Source organism: Hippocampus bargibanti, linkage group LG08 (genome assembly GCF_051943395.1).
Source record: "Hippocampus bargibanti isolate YZ-2025 linkage group LG08, ASM5194339v1, whole genome shotgun sequence".
Classification (NCBI taxonomy): Eukaryota; Metazoa; Chordata; class Actinopteri; order Syngnathiformes; family Syngnathidae; genus Hippocampus; species Hippocampus bargibanti.
Genome location: NC_142741.1, coordinates 5,286,664 through 5,301,402, shown reverse-complemented (window position 1 = coordinate 5,301,402; position 14,739 = coordinate 5,286,664). Strand labels below are relative to the sequence as shown.

General features: G+C 46.1%; 1 protein-coding gene across 1 annotated transcript in view; it reads right to left on the bottom strand.

The window, feature by feature from the left end:
• tns1b (tensin 1b) overlaps positions 1-14,739 on the bottom strand; it is an 88,049-nt gene that overhangs the window by 12,106 nt on the left and 61,204 nt on the right. Inside the window, exons 14-18 of the mRNA XM_089002014.1 lie at positions 13,944-14,019; positions 12,499-12,628; positions 12,308-12,371; positions 12,087-12,211; positions 2,174-3,583 (exon numbers count right to left, since the gene is read on the bottom strand). Coding sequence (XP_088858140.1) covers positions 2,174-3,583; positions 12,087-12,211; positions 12,308-12,371; positions 12,499-12,628; positions 13,944-14,019 — 1,805 coding nt within the window. The remainder of the gene's footprint in view (positions 1-2,173; positions 3,584-12,086; positions 12,212-12,307; positions 12,372-12,498; positions 12,629-13,943; positions 14,020-14,739) is intronic.

The window sequence follows — 14,739 nt, the reverse complement described above, 5'->3', positions numbered from 1 at the left end:
CTTCCCTTTCTCTTCCAACCTCTATTTTAGTTTTAGTCTTTAGCTTTTGACTCACTGTGGGACTTTAGTTTGACTAGTTTTGTGTTTTCTACTGAGCAGGGAACAGGTGGGAGAGAAACTAGAGAGGTGGTGGTATGCCCTGGAAAGGGGAGGAATGAAGATCAGTCGCAGCAAGACGGAGTATATGTGTGTGAAGGAGAGGGACGCGACAGGGAGAAGAGATGATGAAGGTGGGGGATTTTAAGTATTTGGGGTCAACTGTCCAAAGCAATGGAGAATGTGGAAAAGAGGTGAAGAAGCGTGTCCAGGCAGGCTGGAACGGCTGGAGAAAAATGGCAAGTGTGATGTGTGATAGAAGGGTTTCAGCTAGGATTAAAGGAAAGGTCTGTAAAACAGTGGTGAGAGTAGCCATGGTGTTTGGACTGGAGACAGTGCCACTGAAGAAAAGACAGGAAGCAGAGCTGGAGGTAGTAAAGATGAAGATGTTGAGATTTTCTTTGGGAGTGACCAGGTTGGATAGGATCAGGAAGGTGTATACCAGACGGACAACTCATGTTAGAGCATTGGTTCTTAACCTGGGTTCGATCAAACCCTAGGGGTTCGGTGAGTCGGTCTCAGGGGTTCGGTGGATCCTCCACCGCAGAGGTCCACCCCGCAGTTAGGGGGCACAGTCATTGAAAGAAGCGTTCGATGAATAAGCATATGAAACTGGTGGAGTTCGGTGTCACCAACAAGATTAAGAACCACTGTGTTAGAGGCTTTGGAGAGAAAGCCAGACTGAGATGGTTTGGACATGTCCAGAGGAGAGAGAGTGTCTATATCGGGAGAAGGATGCTGGAGACAGAGAGGAAGACCAAAGAGGCGGTTTATGGATGTTGTCAAAGAAAAACATGAAGGTAGCTGGTGTTAGAGAAGAGGATGCACAAAACCGGGTTAGATGGAGGACACTGATTCCCTGTGGTGACCCCTGAAGGGAAAAGCCCAAATGAAAAGAAGACATGCTTTCTACTGTCTCGGTTATGAAATGTTTGTTGTTGTAGGGATTCTTTTTACTCAGAGAACAGCACTTTGTTGATGTCGGCGGCTCTTTCAAAGTGACCTCAAAATACACTTGAATTGAGTTGTGGGGGATTTTTGTCAACTGCGTCACACATTGAGATGTAAGACTTGGGATACAAAAGCAAATCCATACTAACGAGACACTCAAATGCAGATGGACAGACAAAAGCTTGCCGGAACACTGCAGGTTGCAACGGTATGACAGAACAAACCCAAAATTGAGTGAAAGCAAGTGGAGGAAATTCCACTGGTGACCCGTTGGGCACGCGCCGTGTATTCTGGGCAAACACATGGAAAGGCAAAAACAAACAATGACAAAGAAATGCTGACAATGTCCTCAGAAAACGGCCAAAGTAAAGCGCCTGATGATTTGGGAATACAGTGATACCTCAGCTTCCGAACTTAATTTGTTCCCAGAAAGTGTAAGGCTAAAAGTTTGCCTTCCGAACATTTATTTCCCATAAGAAACCATTAAAATGAGAATAATCCATTCCCAGGTCCCCATAAAAGATAATTTTCTATGAAATACGCCTTAAAACTACACAAAATATACATTATAATAAATGTGCTATCGGATTGTAATGAAAGAAATAAATTGTACAGTATAATAAAGTCATTTTAGTGACCTTTGTGATGGTAGTTGTCAATGGATGACGAACTTCCAGGTTGCCTCTTGATGAAGTCCGAGTGACGTCGTGCTTTCTCTGCGATAATACCATCACTCACACTGTCCCCTGCTAGCTGCTTTTCATTAATCCAAATCAACAGAAGTTTTTCTTTTGTGTCCTCTTTGATTTCACACTAGCCTGTAGTGGGGTCTTTTTCGGTCCCATATTAACAAAAGTATCCTCGATAACAAACCATGTCCACAATAAAAGAAAGGGGGTGACGAAAACTAGTTCGTCAGCCAAGATGACATGTTCATGAATTTAATGTTAGTGAGGCAAAAAGTTTGTGAACTAAAGCGTTTGTAAGCTGAGGTATCACTGTACACCGAACGGCCGCCATTTTGTATCGCTATTCCAAAATCAGGTCTTGATGAGCGCCATCTACTGGAGATCCAACGCTCCACAACACTTGAAGCAGTGCAAAAATACTTCATTTGTGATCTTACCTGCAACTCTTTGAGCCACCAGTCCTTCAACGTTGAAGACTTCGTCAGGGTTGTCGTCACCGGAAGCGGGTAAAGTTGCGCCAGCGCTGGTGCGTTTTTGGTGCTGTAAAACCTCAGCGGACTGAGATAAAGCACTCGGATGGAAGGTATCGACTTCCTGGAGCCGGACCTGACCAGTCACAGAAGCCGATGAAGACAGACCGCTTCCGGCGGTCTGCAATTCAAACACGGGGGCGGGCTCCGGCGTGCTGGGTTTCACGGGTGTCATCGGAGGTGTATCCACCTCATAGATAGCTCGGCTCTGGTTCAGGGAGAAGGAGGGCTGCGTGGTGACGACGCAGGTGTCCCTCAGAGGAGCACTTTGCGACTTTGGAATGAAAGAACGACTGGGCTCCAAGTCCAACATGAGAAGATTAAGCGTCTCTATGGATTGTTCAATCTCTTCCTGTGAAGCGCTGTAGCGATGAGGGAACTGCGGAAGGCTCTGGTGAACTGGCATGCTGACCGCAGAAGGCGGTGTCCCGAAAGTAAGCCCTTCGGTCACGGGTACCTCGGGCACGCCGAAACGTTGCCAAATGTTGAGACCACGTTGGACGGCATCCCTGCTACTGGTGGACCGGGCGGGAGCTGGCGGCATTGACCGTGAATCCGAACCGAGTGACAGTGAGCGAGACAGATTTGAAGTTGCCAAATAATCGGAGGCTGGCAAAGAATCATTACGAGTCAGCGTCACGGGTTGGTCCGTTAGGCAAATTTGCGACTGTGCCATTTCCACTGGGCTTTCCGCAACACTTCGCTCCAGGTATGCCACGTGGTCCTGGCCGTTAAGGACCGACTGCGCCTGGAAGTAGAGATCAGCTGGAGTGGCTCGGTCATCGGTGGAGGACAACGTCCCCAGACTGTCCACGCTGTTTGCTTTTTGACTGCTCGGTAGTTCATCATCTAAAATATCCGTTTCCCGGTCCAGGGTGCCGTGACCATTCACGTGGACCTGAGCCGGCACGCAGTGGAGTATCCCGCCCACAGCGGATGTCAGTGAGGTGCGGCCGCTCTGGTGAGGCATGGGCCCCTCCAGTCCACCCAGAAGCTGTTCCAGCTCCTGCTTCTCCCGCGGGCTGATGGTTTGCTGGTCGTGGTGAGGAACTTGGGGCACCTCCTCAACAGTGGGAACTGTTGGCAAGTTCACGGCTGGATGGACGGCCCCCACTTCGTCCGTTCTGTCCGTTTTAATTGAGGCCGTCGAGTTTCCCGAGTCGCTGCTCACTGACAGGGCGTGGTCGACAGCAGGCAGGGTGTATTCGGCAGCTGCTGGTGGGATCCCGTTGACCGCGACAGTCCCATCGACCGAGTCTTTTTTACGCACTTTGGCATAGAGGCTCCCATCCAAAGGTCCTTGGGTGTGGATAACTTCTGCAACACAAAGAGCAAGAGATCACAGTTACGCTGTGCTTCTCAATTTCTTCCAACAACTCCTGGGTAACGGTAAACATTGTAGAGAAATTGTGAGGACATTGCCAGGATAGCTACAGTCAAATCCTGGCTGGTGTCCACTTATTCTGCTAACTTCAGGAAATGAGCAGTCTGCGCTCCATGCGCTGTGGACAAAATTGGTGCCACCTGAACTATGCTAGGGCACGCATTATTTGTTGCCGTGTGCCATGTTTAAAGTGAGTGAGTGCAAAACCTTGGACATCTGGTATACATCACCGAATGAAACACTCGCATGTGCCCATTGGTGTTCAACGAAGCCAGCAAAGAAAAGCGCTAACTTAGCAACAGCGTGCCCTCATTAGCCCAAAACACTTTAACTTTAATCTTGTTACACTGCTTAATGTCCTGCGCCAATTATTCAAGAATAACATTTGGGGTTTCCAAATACAGTGATACCTTCTCTGACGAATGCTTCAGCTCACGAACTTTTCGCCTTAAGAAGATTAAATTCGCAAGCATATTGTCTTGGCTAACAAACTTGTTTTCGGCGGAAGAACCAAACCACACGGTCGAACAGCGCGACAATGGCTGGCGGACTAGTTTTCGTCATCCCCTTTCTTTGAGTGCAGACGTGGGTTGTTATCGAGTAGTACTTTTGCTATTATAGGACCGAAAAAAACTCCACCACAGGCTAGTGTTAAGCCGAAGAGGACACAAAAGAAAATGACGGTCGAGCAGAAGAAGGAGATCATTGAAAAACACCAACAAGGTGTGCGTTTGTGTGACATAGCATTACCAGTACACTAAGTCGACCATAGCTATGTGTGGCTAAGGGTGTTTCTGTGTTGTCTAAGCAATGGTCTCAGGCAATAGAAGAGGTTGAAAAATGTCTGTTCATTTGGATTAACAAAAAGCAGCTGGCATGGGACAGTGTGAGTGAGGGTATTATCGCCCAGAAAGCACGGCAACTTCACTCGGATATCATCAAGAAGCAACTACATCAACAAGCATCACAAAGGTCAATAAAAAGACTTAATTATACATTACAGTTTATTTTTTTAATTACAATACAATAGCACATTTATTATTAATAAAATAAGGTATATTTTGTGTAGTTTTAAGGCTTATTTAATAGAAATGTATGTTTTATAGCGACCTGGTAACGGATTTAGTCTCATTTTAATGGTTTCTTATGGAAAATAAATGTTCGGAAGACGAACTTTTCGCCTTACACACCCTTTCTGGGAACCCATTATGTTCGGGAGCTGAGGTATCACTGTAATAATAATAATAATAATAATAATAATAATACATTTCATTTCTAAGTGCCTTTCAAAACTCTGAAATTCACAGTTTTTTTGTGGGTGAGCAGTGGAAGCCACACGTGCCAGCGTTCACTCAACCCGAAAGTAACTCAAATAGATAGAAATCTAGCTCGCTAGCTAACAGAGAGCTAACAGCTAGCTAGATAGACAGCTAGCCGGCAAGCTAGATAGTAAATAGAGAACTAGTCAGCTATTGTTGATGAGCAGAAAAATTCGTTTTGGTGTACCAACACAGGCGAAACCATGAAGACTGAAAAAATAACAAAGGTTAAGTTACAGCCAGGAGATGAGAACGTTTTCAAAAGTACACATTTGTTCTGGTCTGTTGAAGAGCGAAGTTAAGGCGGGAACTATCAGCCATAACATTTTTGAAGAATGAGGTGAGTCTAGAGATCGTGTCAAGACCGCAAGTGATATAAGTCATGCACACTGATCAACAGAGAAGTACTGTCATTGTCTCTAATTCAGCACTTCAATGGAAATATGACTCAGAGTTCAAATTACATCTGATTTTTGACGGCATCGTCCTCGGAATGACACAGCTGCCCCCCTCAAAGGCACTAGGTGTCCCTACCTGTACGAGAAGTCCCAAACCCAAGAAGGAAAAAGTCACACGGTGGAAACAACAGTCAAGAAAGGAGACTGACAGTCTATGCGTGCTAGCTCCAAACTCCTAGCGTTGTCCTCCGCCTCGTCAGTCTGTGTGGACAAAGAGCGCCGGCAGGCTCGCTCCCTTCATTGACCTGTGATGCCGTTTCCGTGGGAGGTACCTAACAGCTTTTTTTTACTCCAAAAGCCTAGGGTGTTTCAGGAGAAAGTGTGTGGACAGCTGGAGAGAAGGTCAGAAACCACTCGGAGTCTCGCAAAGCCACTCCACCAAATTGATCCGAGCAACTACACTAGATGTCAACGTAGGCACTGACATCCCCACAAGCAAGTCCTGGGCTTTTAAGCGCGTTCAGCGGAATCCCTTCGTATCGCGGCAACCAGAGCGCGGAGAACGGCATCTGAGACCCACGGACATAAAACGAACCCTCCCACTCGTTATGTGAGTCCTCAGGGGCACAAATCAAGTTCTTGGGTCAGTTCGACTCAGGTCAATGGTTTGCTTATCCGAAATGACATAAAACAAATACAGATTCTACTGTTTTTAATGCATTAATTGGCTATCATGTGCTAACGTAGGTCCAAAATAGTGTCCCCGGTTCAAGGATACAGGGAGGTGGGCTTGGGGAGTGCGTCATCACCACCACCACCAGCTTAGTCCACGGGCCTCACTGTTCGATGTTTCAGCTGATTGCACATTCACATTGCCCGTGTCTTGCGTACATCAGTATGCAGGAACTTTGAGTGCGTGTAGACCAGCACAAGATGGAACAACTGAGCCTTTGTCATCATCCAAGATCCTTTAGACTACTACGGGGATTGGTGGTGGGGGTGGGGGGTTACTTCGATTTCATGACGAGGGACAACAGCAGACTGAGAAATGTTTCGGAAAAATGTTCAAGTCAAAGAAGTAAAAGACCCTAGACCAGTGGTTCTTAACCTGGGTTCGATCGAACCCTAGGGGTTCGGTGAGTCTGTCTCAGGGGTTCGGTGGATCCTCCGCCACAGGGGTCCACCCCTCAGTCTAGACTGCAGTTAGTAGGCACAGTCATTGGAAGAAGGTTTCAGTGAATGAGCATATGAAAATTGGTGGGGTTCGGTGCCTCCAACAAGATTAAGGACCACTGCCCTAGGCCCTCGTGGAGTTGTTCCTGGTTACGCACTACATGTTTCAGAATAACGTGACTCATGAGTGCCTAAGGAATTCCAACCCCCCGGCCAACCGGCCCCCACCATCACCACCACATTTGCACTTGAGGAAATCTAATGGGTGCCTCTTCACTCACTGCACAGTATTTATGTTCTTTGTTACTGTTTACGTGTTGGAGGCAGTGAAGCCAAGACCCACACAACACAGGCATGCGATTGTGGGATGTGTGGGATGTGTTTTTCATACTCGGGGTGGGGGGTGGGGGGGTACATTTCTCAGCGGAGAATGTCTCCCATTCTGACCTTGTGGCTTTAATCAACTACGCGACAAGGGGAGAGAGGGGCGGTCGTGGTGGTTCTGGCTAGAGTGACCACTTGGTGATAAATGTTCTTTTTCAGACAGGCAAAGGAGCATACAGCTCCCAAAAAAATTAAATACAGCTTACGAACTTGTGAAAGGAGAAAAGTTCGTCTTCCAAACATGTATTTCCCATAAAAAAAAAACATTAAAAATGTGACTAATCTGTCCCAGGTCCCGATAAAACATAATTTTCTATGAAATAAGCCTTAAAACTACACAAAATATACCGTATTTTATGTATAATAAATGTGCTATTGTATTCTAATTAAAGTAATAAACTATATTGTATAATCAAGTGGTTTTATTGACCATTGTGATGGTCGCTGATGTAGTTGCCTCTCGATGATATCCGAGGGAAGTTGCCGTGCTTTCTTGGCGATTATACCCTCACACACTGTCCCCTGCTAGCTGCTTTTCGTTAATCCAAATCAACAGAAGTTTTTCAACCTCTTCTATTGCCTGAGACCGTTGCTTAGACAACAGAGAAACACCCTTAGCCACACGTAGCAATAGTCGACTTAGGATACTGGTAGTGGGACGCCAAGTCACACAAACGTACACCTCTTTCATGTTTTCCGATGATCTTCTTCTGCTTGACCGTCATTTTCTTTTGTGTGTTCTTTGGCTTAACACTAGCCTGTGGTGGGGTGTTTTCGGTCCGATAATAGCAAAAGTACTCCACTCGATAACAAACCATGTCTGCACTAAAAGAAAGGGGGTGACAAAACTAGTCAGCCAGCCACCGTGGCGCTATTCGACCATGTGGTTTGGTGTTCTTCCGCCGAAAATTTGTCAGCCAGCCACCGTGGCGGTGTGGTTTAGTTTATCCGCCGAAAACTAGTTTGTATGCCAAGATTATATTCTCGCAGATTGTTCGTAAGGCGAAAAGATCGGAAGCAAAAGTGTTCGTCAGCCGAGTTATCACTGTACAATAAAAAAAAATCTCGTGAATATCTGCATATGTCCGATGAGTCATCCCAACCGGAAGCTCCCACATCCTCTCATCTAGACGTCTGCGGATAAAACACTGACACAAGAGCGCAACTGAGGATGAAATGCCAACACCGCACACAAAGTATCCAGGGCGCGGGGCGTTGTCGCATTTGTGAAGCCAGATGGTGAAACTGTGTGGCCTCTGATCTCTGAATCATGAACCGTGACCTCTGTGGCAGCATGAACCCCTTTCGCGGCGGAAATAGCACGTACCTTATGTTAGCAAACATGCTCTAAACATCTTGAGGGAAGCTGCGTGTTGTATTTCAACAGTTGGCGCTTCGCCTACCGAGCGCAAGTGTGAAAGTGAGAGTGGCGATTGTTCGCAAGCGCTAGAGCTCTTTCAGATCGATCGGGGTATATCTGGAACTTTCGAATGAGGGTCTAAAAAAATTGGGAAGCTCAAAAAGGGACATGTTCAGGGGATTTGATTGCCTGCATACACTTTGTCAACTCACCACACCCCGACTGTCGCAGCACAGAGTGCAATACATCAACAGGAAGAAGTACAGATGACGGCTGAAGAAACCTTTTCATCGATGGACCACTCCTGTACGACTGAGAGCTTACACAGACATATCTACAGGAAGAACAAATGGCGCCTTGTCTCAAACGCCTCGGGTCTCAAACGGCTCTAATTTACAGTCGCAAATAGACCGACAAGTTTGGAGTCAAAGCTTATCGATGAGAAGGTTTCTTCGGCCGTCATCTGTACTTCTTTGAAGGTGTCGGGCAAATGGGGCAATCAGGCCATTCGTAGACCCAATAATGCTCTGGTATCACCTCAAATGGGGCAATCAGGCCAGTCGTAGACCCCATAATCAGGCAGGACAATAGAAGTAATCAGTGTAGCTTCAGAGAATAGTCCTCTGCTCCCCCCAACCTGAGAGCAGGGACCTATCATAGCAGAGTCTGGCACCACCACGTCTGAACAGTAGGGATATATTTTTAGGGCCAATACTACCAGCAAATTTTAGTTCACTGACCAAGCCTCTTGGATAAGAAGCGAAACGTCCGACACCTTCAAAGAAGTACAGATGACGGCTAAAGAAACCGTTTCATCGATGAACCACTCCTGTACGACTGAAAGCTTACACAGAAGTCAAAGCTTTGTAAATCTCTCAAAAAATCTGACCACGCGGAGACTATTTGGCAAGAAACAGGGCCAGACGTTTCACCGGGGCAACGCCAACCTCGGAATATGGAAAGAGCCCTACTGAACAACCCAGGTCTGCCCAAAGAATGTCACAGGGTCAATCGTGAGCTGGCACCGAGGAACCAGACCGGTTGGCATGACAACCCCATTGCCCTTCGGAACACCGAGGCAGTGACTGTGACGGCTCTGCCCGAAAAGATCGCCTCGATCAAGTCGAGTCAGATAGCGCCTGGAACCAAAGTTCCTTTTCCTTTCAAAATGATCTGGAAAGACTGGGGAAGAGGGGATTTCACGTCCTGGTTCTTGCCTCTGTGGCTACCCTTCCAAACTGCTCAACATTGGACAGACAGAAGCCGGTCCCACATGTCCCCGGTCCCACAAGTCATTGTCCAAAATGTCTGTGCAAGCTCTCAGTCGTACAGGGTCAGTCATAGACCAGTCAGGACAATAGAGGTAATCAGATTAGCTTCAGTTAATTGTCCACTGCTCCCCCCAACCTTAGAGCAGGGACCTATCAAAGCAGATCTCTGGCACCGCGACCTTTGTACATTAGGGATATACAGGTAACGTCCGACTTACGACCTGCTCGACTTACAACCACCCATGCTTACGACCACGACCTCCAGTCCCTATATTTAAAATTGTAATTCTACACCTAGCACCGAAACGCGCTAGCAATTTTGGCCAGCCAGCCAGCATCTCACTCTCGCACAGCAATCAACCGTGTGATAGCACCAGAGGGGGGAGTTTGGGAGTCATTTGGCCTCTGAGTCTCTATTCACCATTTTAACTGGATTTCGACTTACGACCATTTTGACTCACGACCGTTTGGTCAGAACGGAACTCTGTCGTAAGTCGGATGATACCTCTATATAGGGCCAGAGCGACCATCAAAAATTTTAGTTACCTGACAAAGCCTCTTGGATGAGAAGCGAAACGTCCGACACCATCAACGAAGTACAGATCACGGCTGAAGAAACCGTTTTATCCATCTTCCAAAATGTTGCCTGCTTTCTCCAGTGCAACAGTTATCGAAAATGGCTAAATTGCCAGGATCAATGACAAAGGCCTTTGCCTGTCCCCTAAGGTTGCATCAACTCTGAGCTAATGTACCCAAGAAGCCACAGTCGGATTGGACGGTCTGGTATCTGGTCGCAGGATACCTCAAACGTCTTGGACAGGCTCAGTACTGGCCCTTTTACTGGCTGAGACACGCGCGTGGTAAAGGCTGTGGGGGGATCGGAGTCTTCCCGGACTGCCAGGTAAACAATAACTCTGGACTAGCTTAATATTTACCTCGCCAACACTGTAACTTTGTCTTTCCTCGGACCAGCTCGTCTTTTATAACATGTATTCCTAAACAGAATGTCGTGCGGAATTTGGCACAGACAAAAGTTGGAATGGCCTCCGTCAACAAGGGAAACTGGTGATTAATTGTTTCCTGGTTCTTCGTTTGACTCGCGTGACTCGAGCATCTTACAGTCATTAAAAACTGAGCAGTGACAAAAGACAGGCCTCAAATCACAACAAATCCATCCATCCATTTTCTCATCGGGTTGTCCCTGCGGGGCGTACTGGAGGCTATCCCAGCCGTCTTTGGGCAATGCCTTCTTTACTGGCCTAAAAATATCGGAATCACTGACGTGAATTCTATTTTGTCCATGAATTTGTATTCAATATTACCAAATTGTCTTTCAGATTTCTTTCACGGCTTTTCTTTCTCCAGTTGTGCTGCTCCAGATCTGTCTTTTGGTATTTAAGCATTGAACCAATCACATTTCAGCCATTACAGGTAACATCCGAGTTACAACCGGGTTCCGTTCCGACAAAATGGTCGTAAGTCGAAATCCATCAAAATGGCCGACGTGACCTTCACATGACAGGATAATATACAATGTCTATCGTTTTTAAGCAACGTTTTCTATTGAATACTATTATATAGCAAACTGTTTACAGTTCATGTATAAGTTTGGATACATTTTTTGTGTCATTTTATATTTCAGATTATTGATTTCTTCACTGTATAACTGTACCTGTAATGCATACAAAACTGTTTACTGTACAGTTCATTTATAAATGTTCTACTTACCTTTTAGTGTCATTTTTATCATTTTATATTTCATATTATCGATTTTTATTACTGTATAACTACTTGTAATGTAAAATCGCTCTCCCTGCTAACGGCCAGAAGAGGTGGCCCGACACACTCAGGCAGACGCCGAAGGGGAAAAAAAGCAGTGTGCAGTACTATAGATGTTGCCGAGACGGTATCTGCACTGTATAACTACTGTATTGAGTGTAGTCACGCATTGCTGTGCAAGTGTGTGACATGCTATCTGGCCAAAATTGTACTACGCGTTGCCGGCTGCTTGCGTGTGCCAGGCGTAGAATTAAAAAGAAAAAAAGGGGTTTGACGGTCGTGGTCATAAGTACGGGTGGTCGTATCTCGCGCCGGTCATAACTCAGATGTTACCTGTATTTGTTACCAGGATCAAAAATCGACCTGAACGCCTTCACCATCAGTTCTCCGGGCCCTCTACCATCCAATAAGTGTCGATTAAACTGTTGCTTTAACCAATCCGATTTGGAGTTGGTGACACCAAGGCCTTCTCGCAGGCCTAATATCCTGGCTAACGCTACCCTCTAGTGGATTTGTAGTCAATCACACCACACTTTTTATATGAGTTGCAGCTGTAGCTGCAGTCAAGGTTGGATTGTCATCAAATATTTCTGAAGGGTTGAATTGATTCAGACATAGCACTACTGAAGGCCTAGCCGTCAAATGCACGGCTCGCCACTGAAAAAACATGAGCGATGCTAAACTTTTGGACTACATCTGTCTGTGACAAAAATGAAAGGGGTGCGGGGAAAGTGTCCGTGTCCGCTATTCACCTTCTGTCGTGTCTTCATTATTGTGATTGAAGTTCTCGTAGGAGTCCCAGCGAATCAACGGATCTTGTGTGTTGTAGTCCACAGAGACGCTCGGCCCGTTCTCCAGGTGATCCGTACCTTGACCAGAGGTACCAAGACACAGAGCGCACATGTGAATCTCAACCTCCCCGAAACAAAAAAATTAAATGGCGTCATACGGGTACAAAAGTTGATTCTTACCATACATTTTTTCTGGGCCAAAAGAAAACCGAAACTCCACTTTGCCATATTCTGGGAACCTTTCATCTGCAAACAGGAAATCATGTCATAATCATCCGGATTGGTTATGTGGATCCTACAGACGTATGCGCCACATCCGCCACTCAAATTGTTTTGGAAGTTTCCAGAGTTTGGAGAGGTGCGTTTGGCCTACCTTTGAATGTCTCATCCAGCTCGTCTTTGCCAAAGACGATTCTCAAATCATGAACGGCACAGGTGTGGAATTGCACCCGGAAAATCACATCCCGGCAGGGGCCGCGATAACGCTTGTGGTAGCACTTGAGCTGCGGGACGGACGGAAGTCATCGGATGAGATATGTTTTATGTTTATTATTTTACTTTATGTTGAGTTTTGTTAAGCGCTTTGTTACTGCTTCAGTTGTTGTTAAAGTCCTATAAAAATCAATATGTATTGTATTGTATTCTCTTAAGAGAGATTCAAGCCAAGAAACAATCATGAAAATCGCCTTTCCACGGTCGGCGGAGGGTCTGATTAACGCCTGCTTCTTCTCAATTCTTCAGGGTCACAATTTATTATGAACGTTACCCAGGGTGTGTTGGCTTGTCCAAAACTGTACGAAGCGTTGGCGATCTGCTGATCATTTCGATCAATAGTTGGTTTTTCCGCTCCCAACATTGTGGTTGATTTTAGATTACCACTCGTTATTTCCGACACTCGTTATTTCCGACACAATGAAACACTTGCATCTGCGGCTCCTTCTTACCAGAATTTCTTCGAAGTTGTCGGGCGTTTCGCTTCTTATCCAAAAGGCTTCGTCAGCGAACAAAACATTTTGCTGGTAGCTCTGGCCCTACATATATCCCTAATGTCCAAAGGTGGCGGTACCATATCTCTGCTATGATAGGTCCCCTCAGAATTTCTTCGAAGGTGTCGGGTGTTTCGCTTCTCATCCAAAAGGCTTCGTCAGCGAACAAAACATTTTGCTGGTAGCTCTGGCCTTATATATATCCCTAATGTCCAAAGGTGGCGCTGCCAGACCCCTGCTATGATAGTTCCCCTCACTAAGGTTGGGGGGAGCAGAGGACTATTCCCTGAGGCTACACTGATTACTTCTATTGTCCAGACTGATTACTTCTATTGTCCTGACTGATTATGGTCTATGACAGTCATAGTCCATAATCAGTCAGACTGTCATAGACTGTCATAGACTGTCATAGACCGTAATCAGTCAGGACAATAGAAGTAATCAGTCAGGACAATAGAAGTAATCAGTCAGGACAATAGCAGTAATCAGTCAGGACAATAGTAATAATCCGTGTAGTCTCGGGAAATAGTCCTCTGCGCCCCCCCAAACTTAGAGCAGCGACCTATCAAAGCAGAGGTCTGACACCCCGCCAACTCTAGATAGATAGATATCTAGATAGATAGAGATAGATAGATATCTCGATCGATATATATATATATATATATATATATAGGGCCAGAGCTACCAGCAAAAAAATTTGTTCGCTGACAGAGCCTCTTGGATGAGAAGCAAAACGTCCGACACCTTCAAAGAAGTCCAGATGACGGTTGAAGAAACCTTTTCATTGATGGACCACTCCTGTACGACTGAGAGTTTACCCAAACGTTCTTACCAGAATGTCTCCTTTCAGAAGTAGGCCAGGTTCAATGGTGATGCAGATGCTCGTCTGACTGTCCCCTTGGACGTTGCTTGCGAAAGACAGAAAGGAAAGGAAATACAGTAAAGTCTCGTTATATCGATATCGGATATATCGATAGTCCCGGTTATATCGATACTATTTCTATGCACGCACGGGGAAAATTACATGCAAAGAGGGTCGGATATATCGATAGTCCTGGTTATATCGATATTTTTTCAGACTCCCTTGAATATCGATATAACGAGACTTTACTGTATGTCACCGTCTTACTGAGCACCACTACCCCAGACAATCAATGGGAAGAAGGCCTTTCATTTTTATTTTTTTTAGCGCGCGGCTTTATACTGTGTGAGGTGGATGCGCGTCATCTGCTTCCAATTGACTTCCTCTTTTGGAGGCGGCGTCACGGCAGAGTCGCACTAATTTGGGGCATTAGTGTCGACATGGCTGCGGAACAACGGCAGCGGCGGATCAAAGGCTGACGACTGCTAATGGGGAGCATGTGAGCGAGAAAAGCAAGCTGGAGAAGGGCACGGCCCTCCCGTCATTTCACAGGCTTACTGTAAAACCACGTTCAACTACAGTGAGACCTCAGCATACGAAGGCTTCAGTTTATGAACTTTTCGCCTCACGAACATTAAATTCGCGACCATATAATGTCACCAGACAGCAAACCACATGGTGGCTCGCGGACTAGTTATTTCACCCCTTCCTTTGAGCGCAGAGGTGGTTTGTTATCAAGTGGAGTATTTTTGCTATTATGGGACCG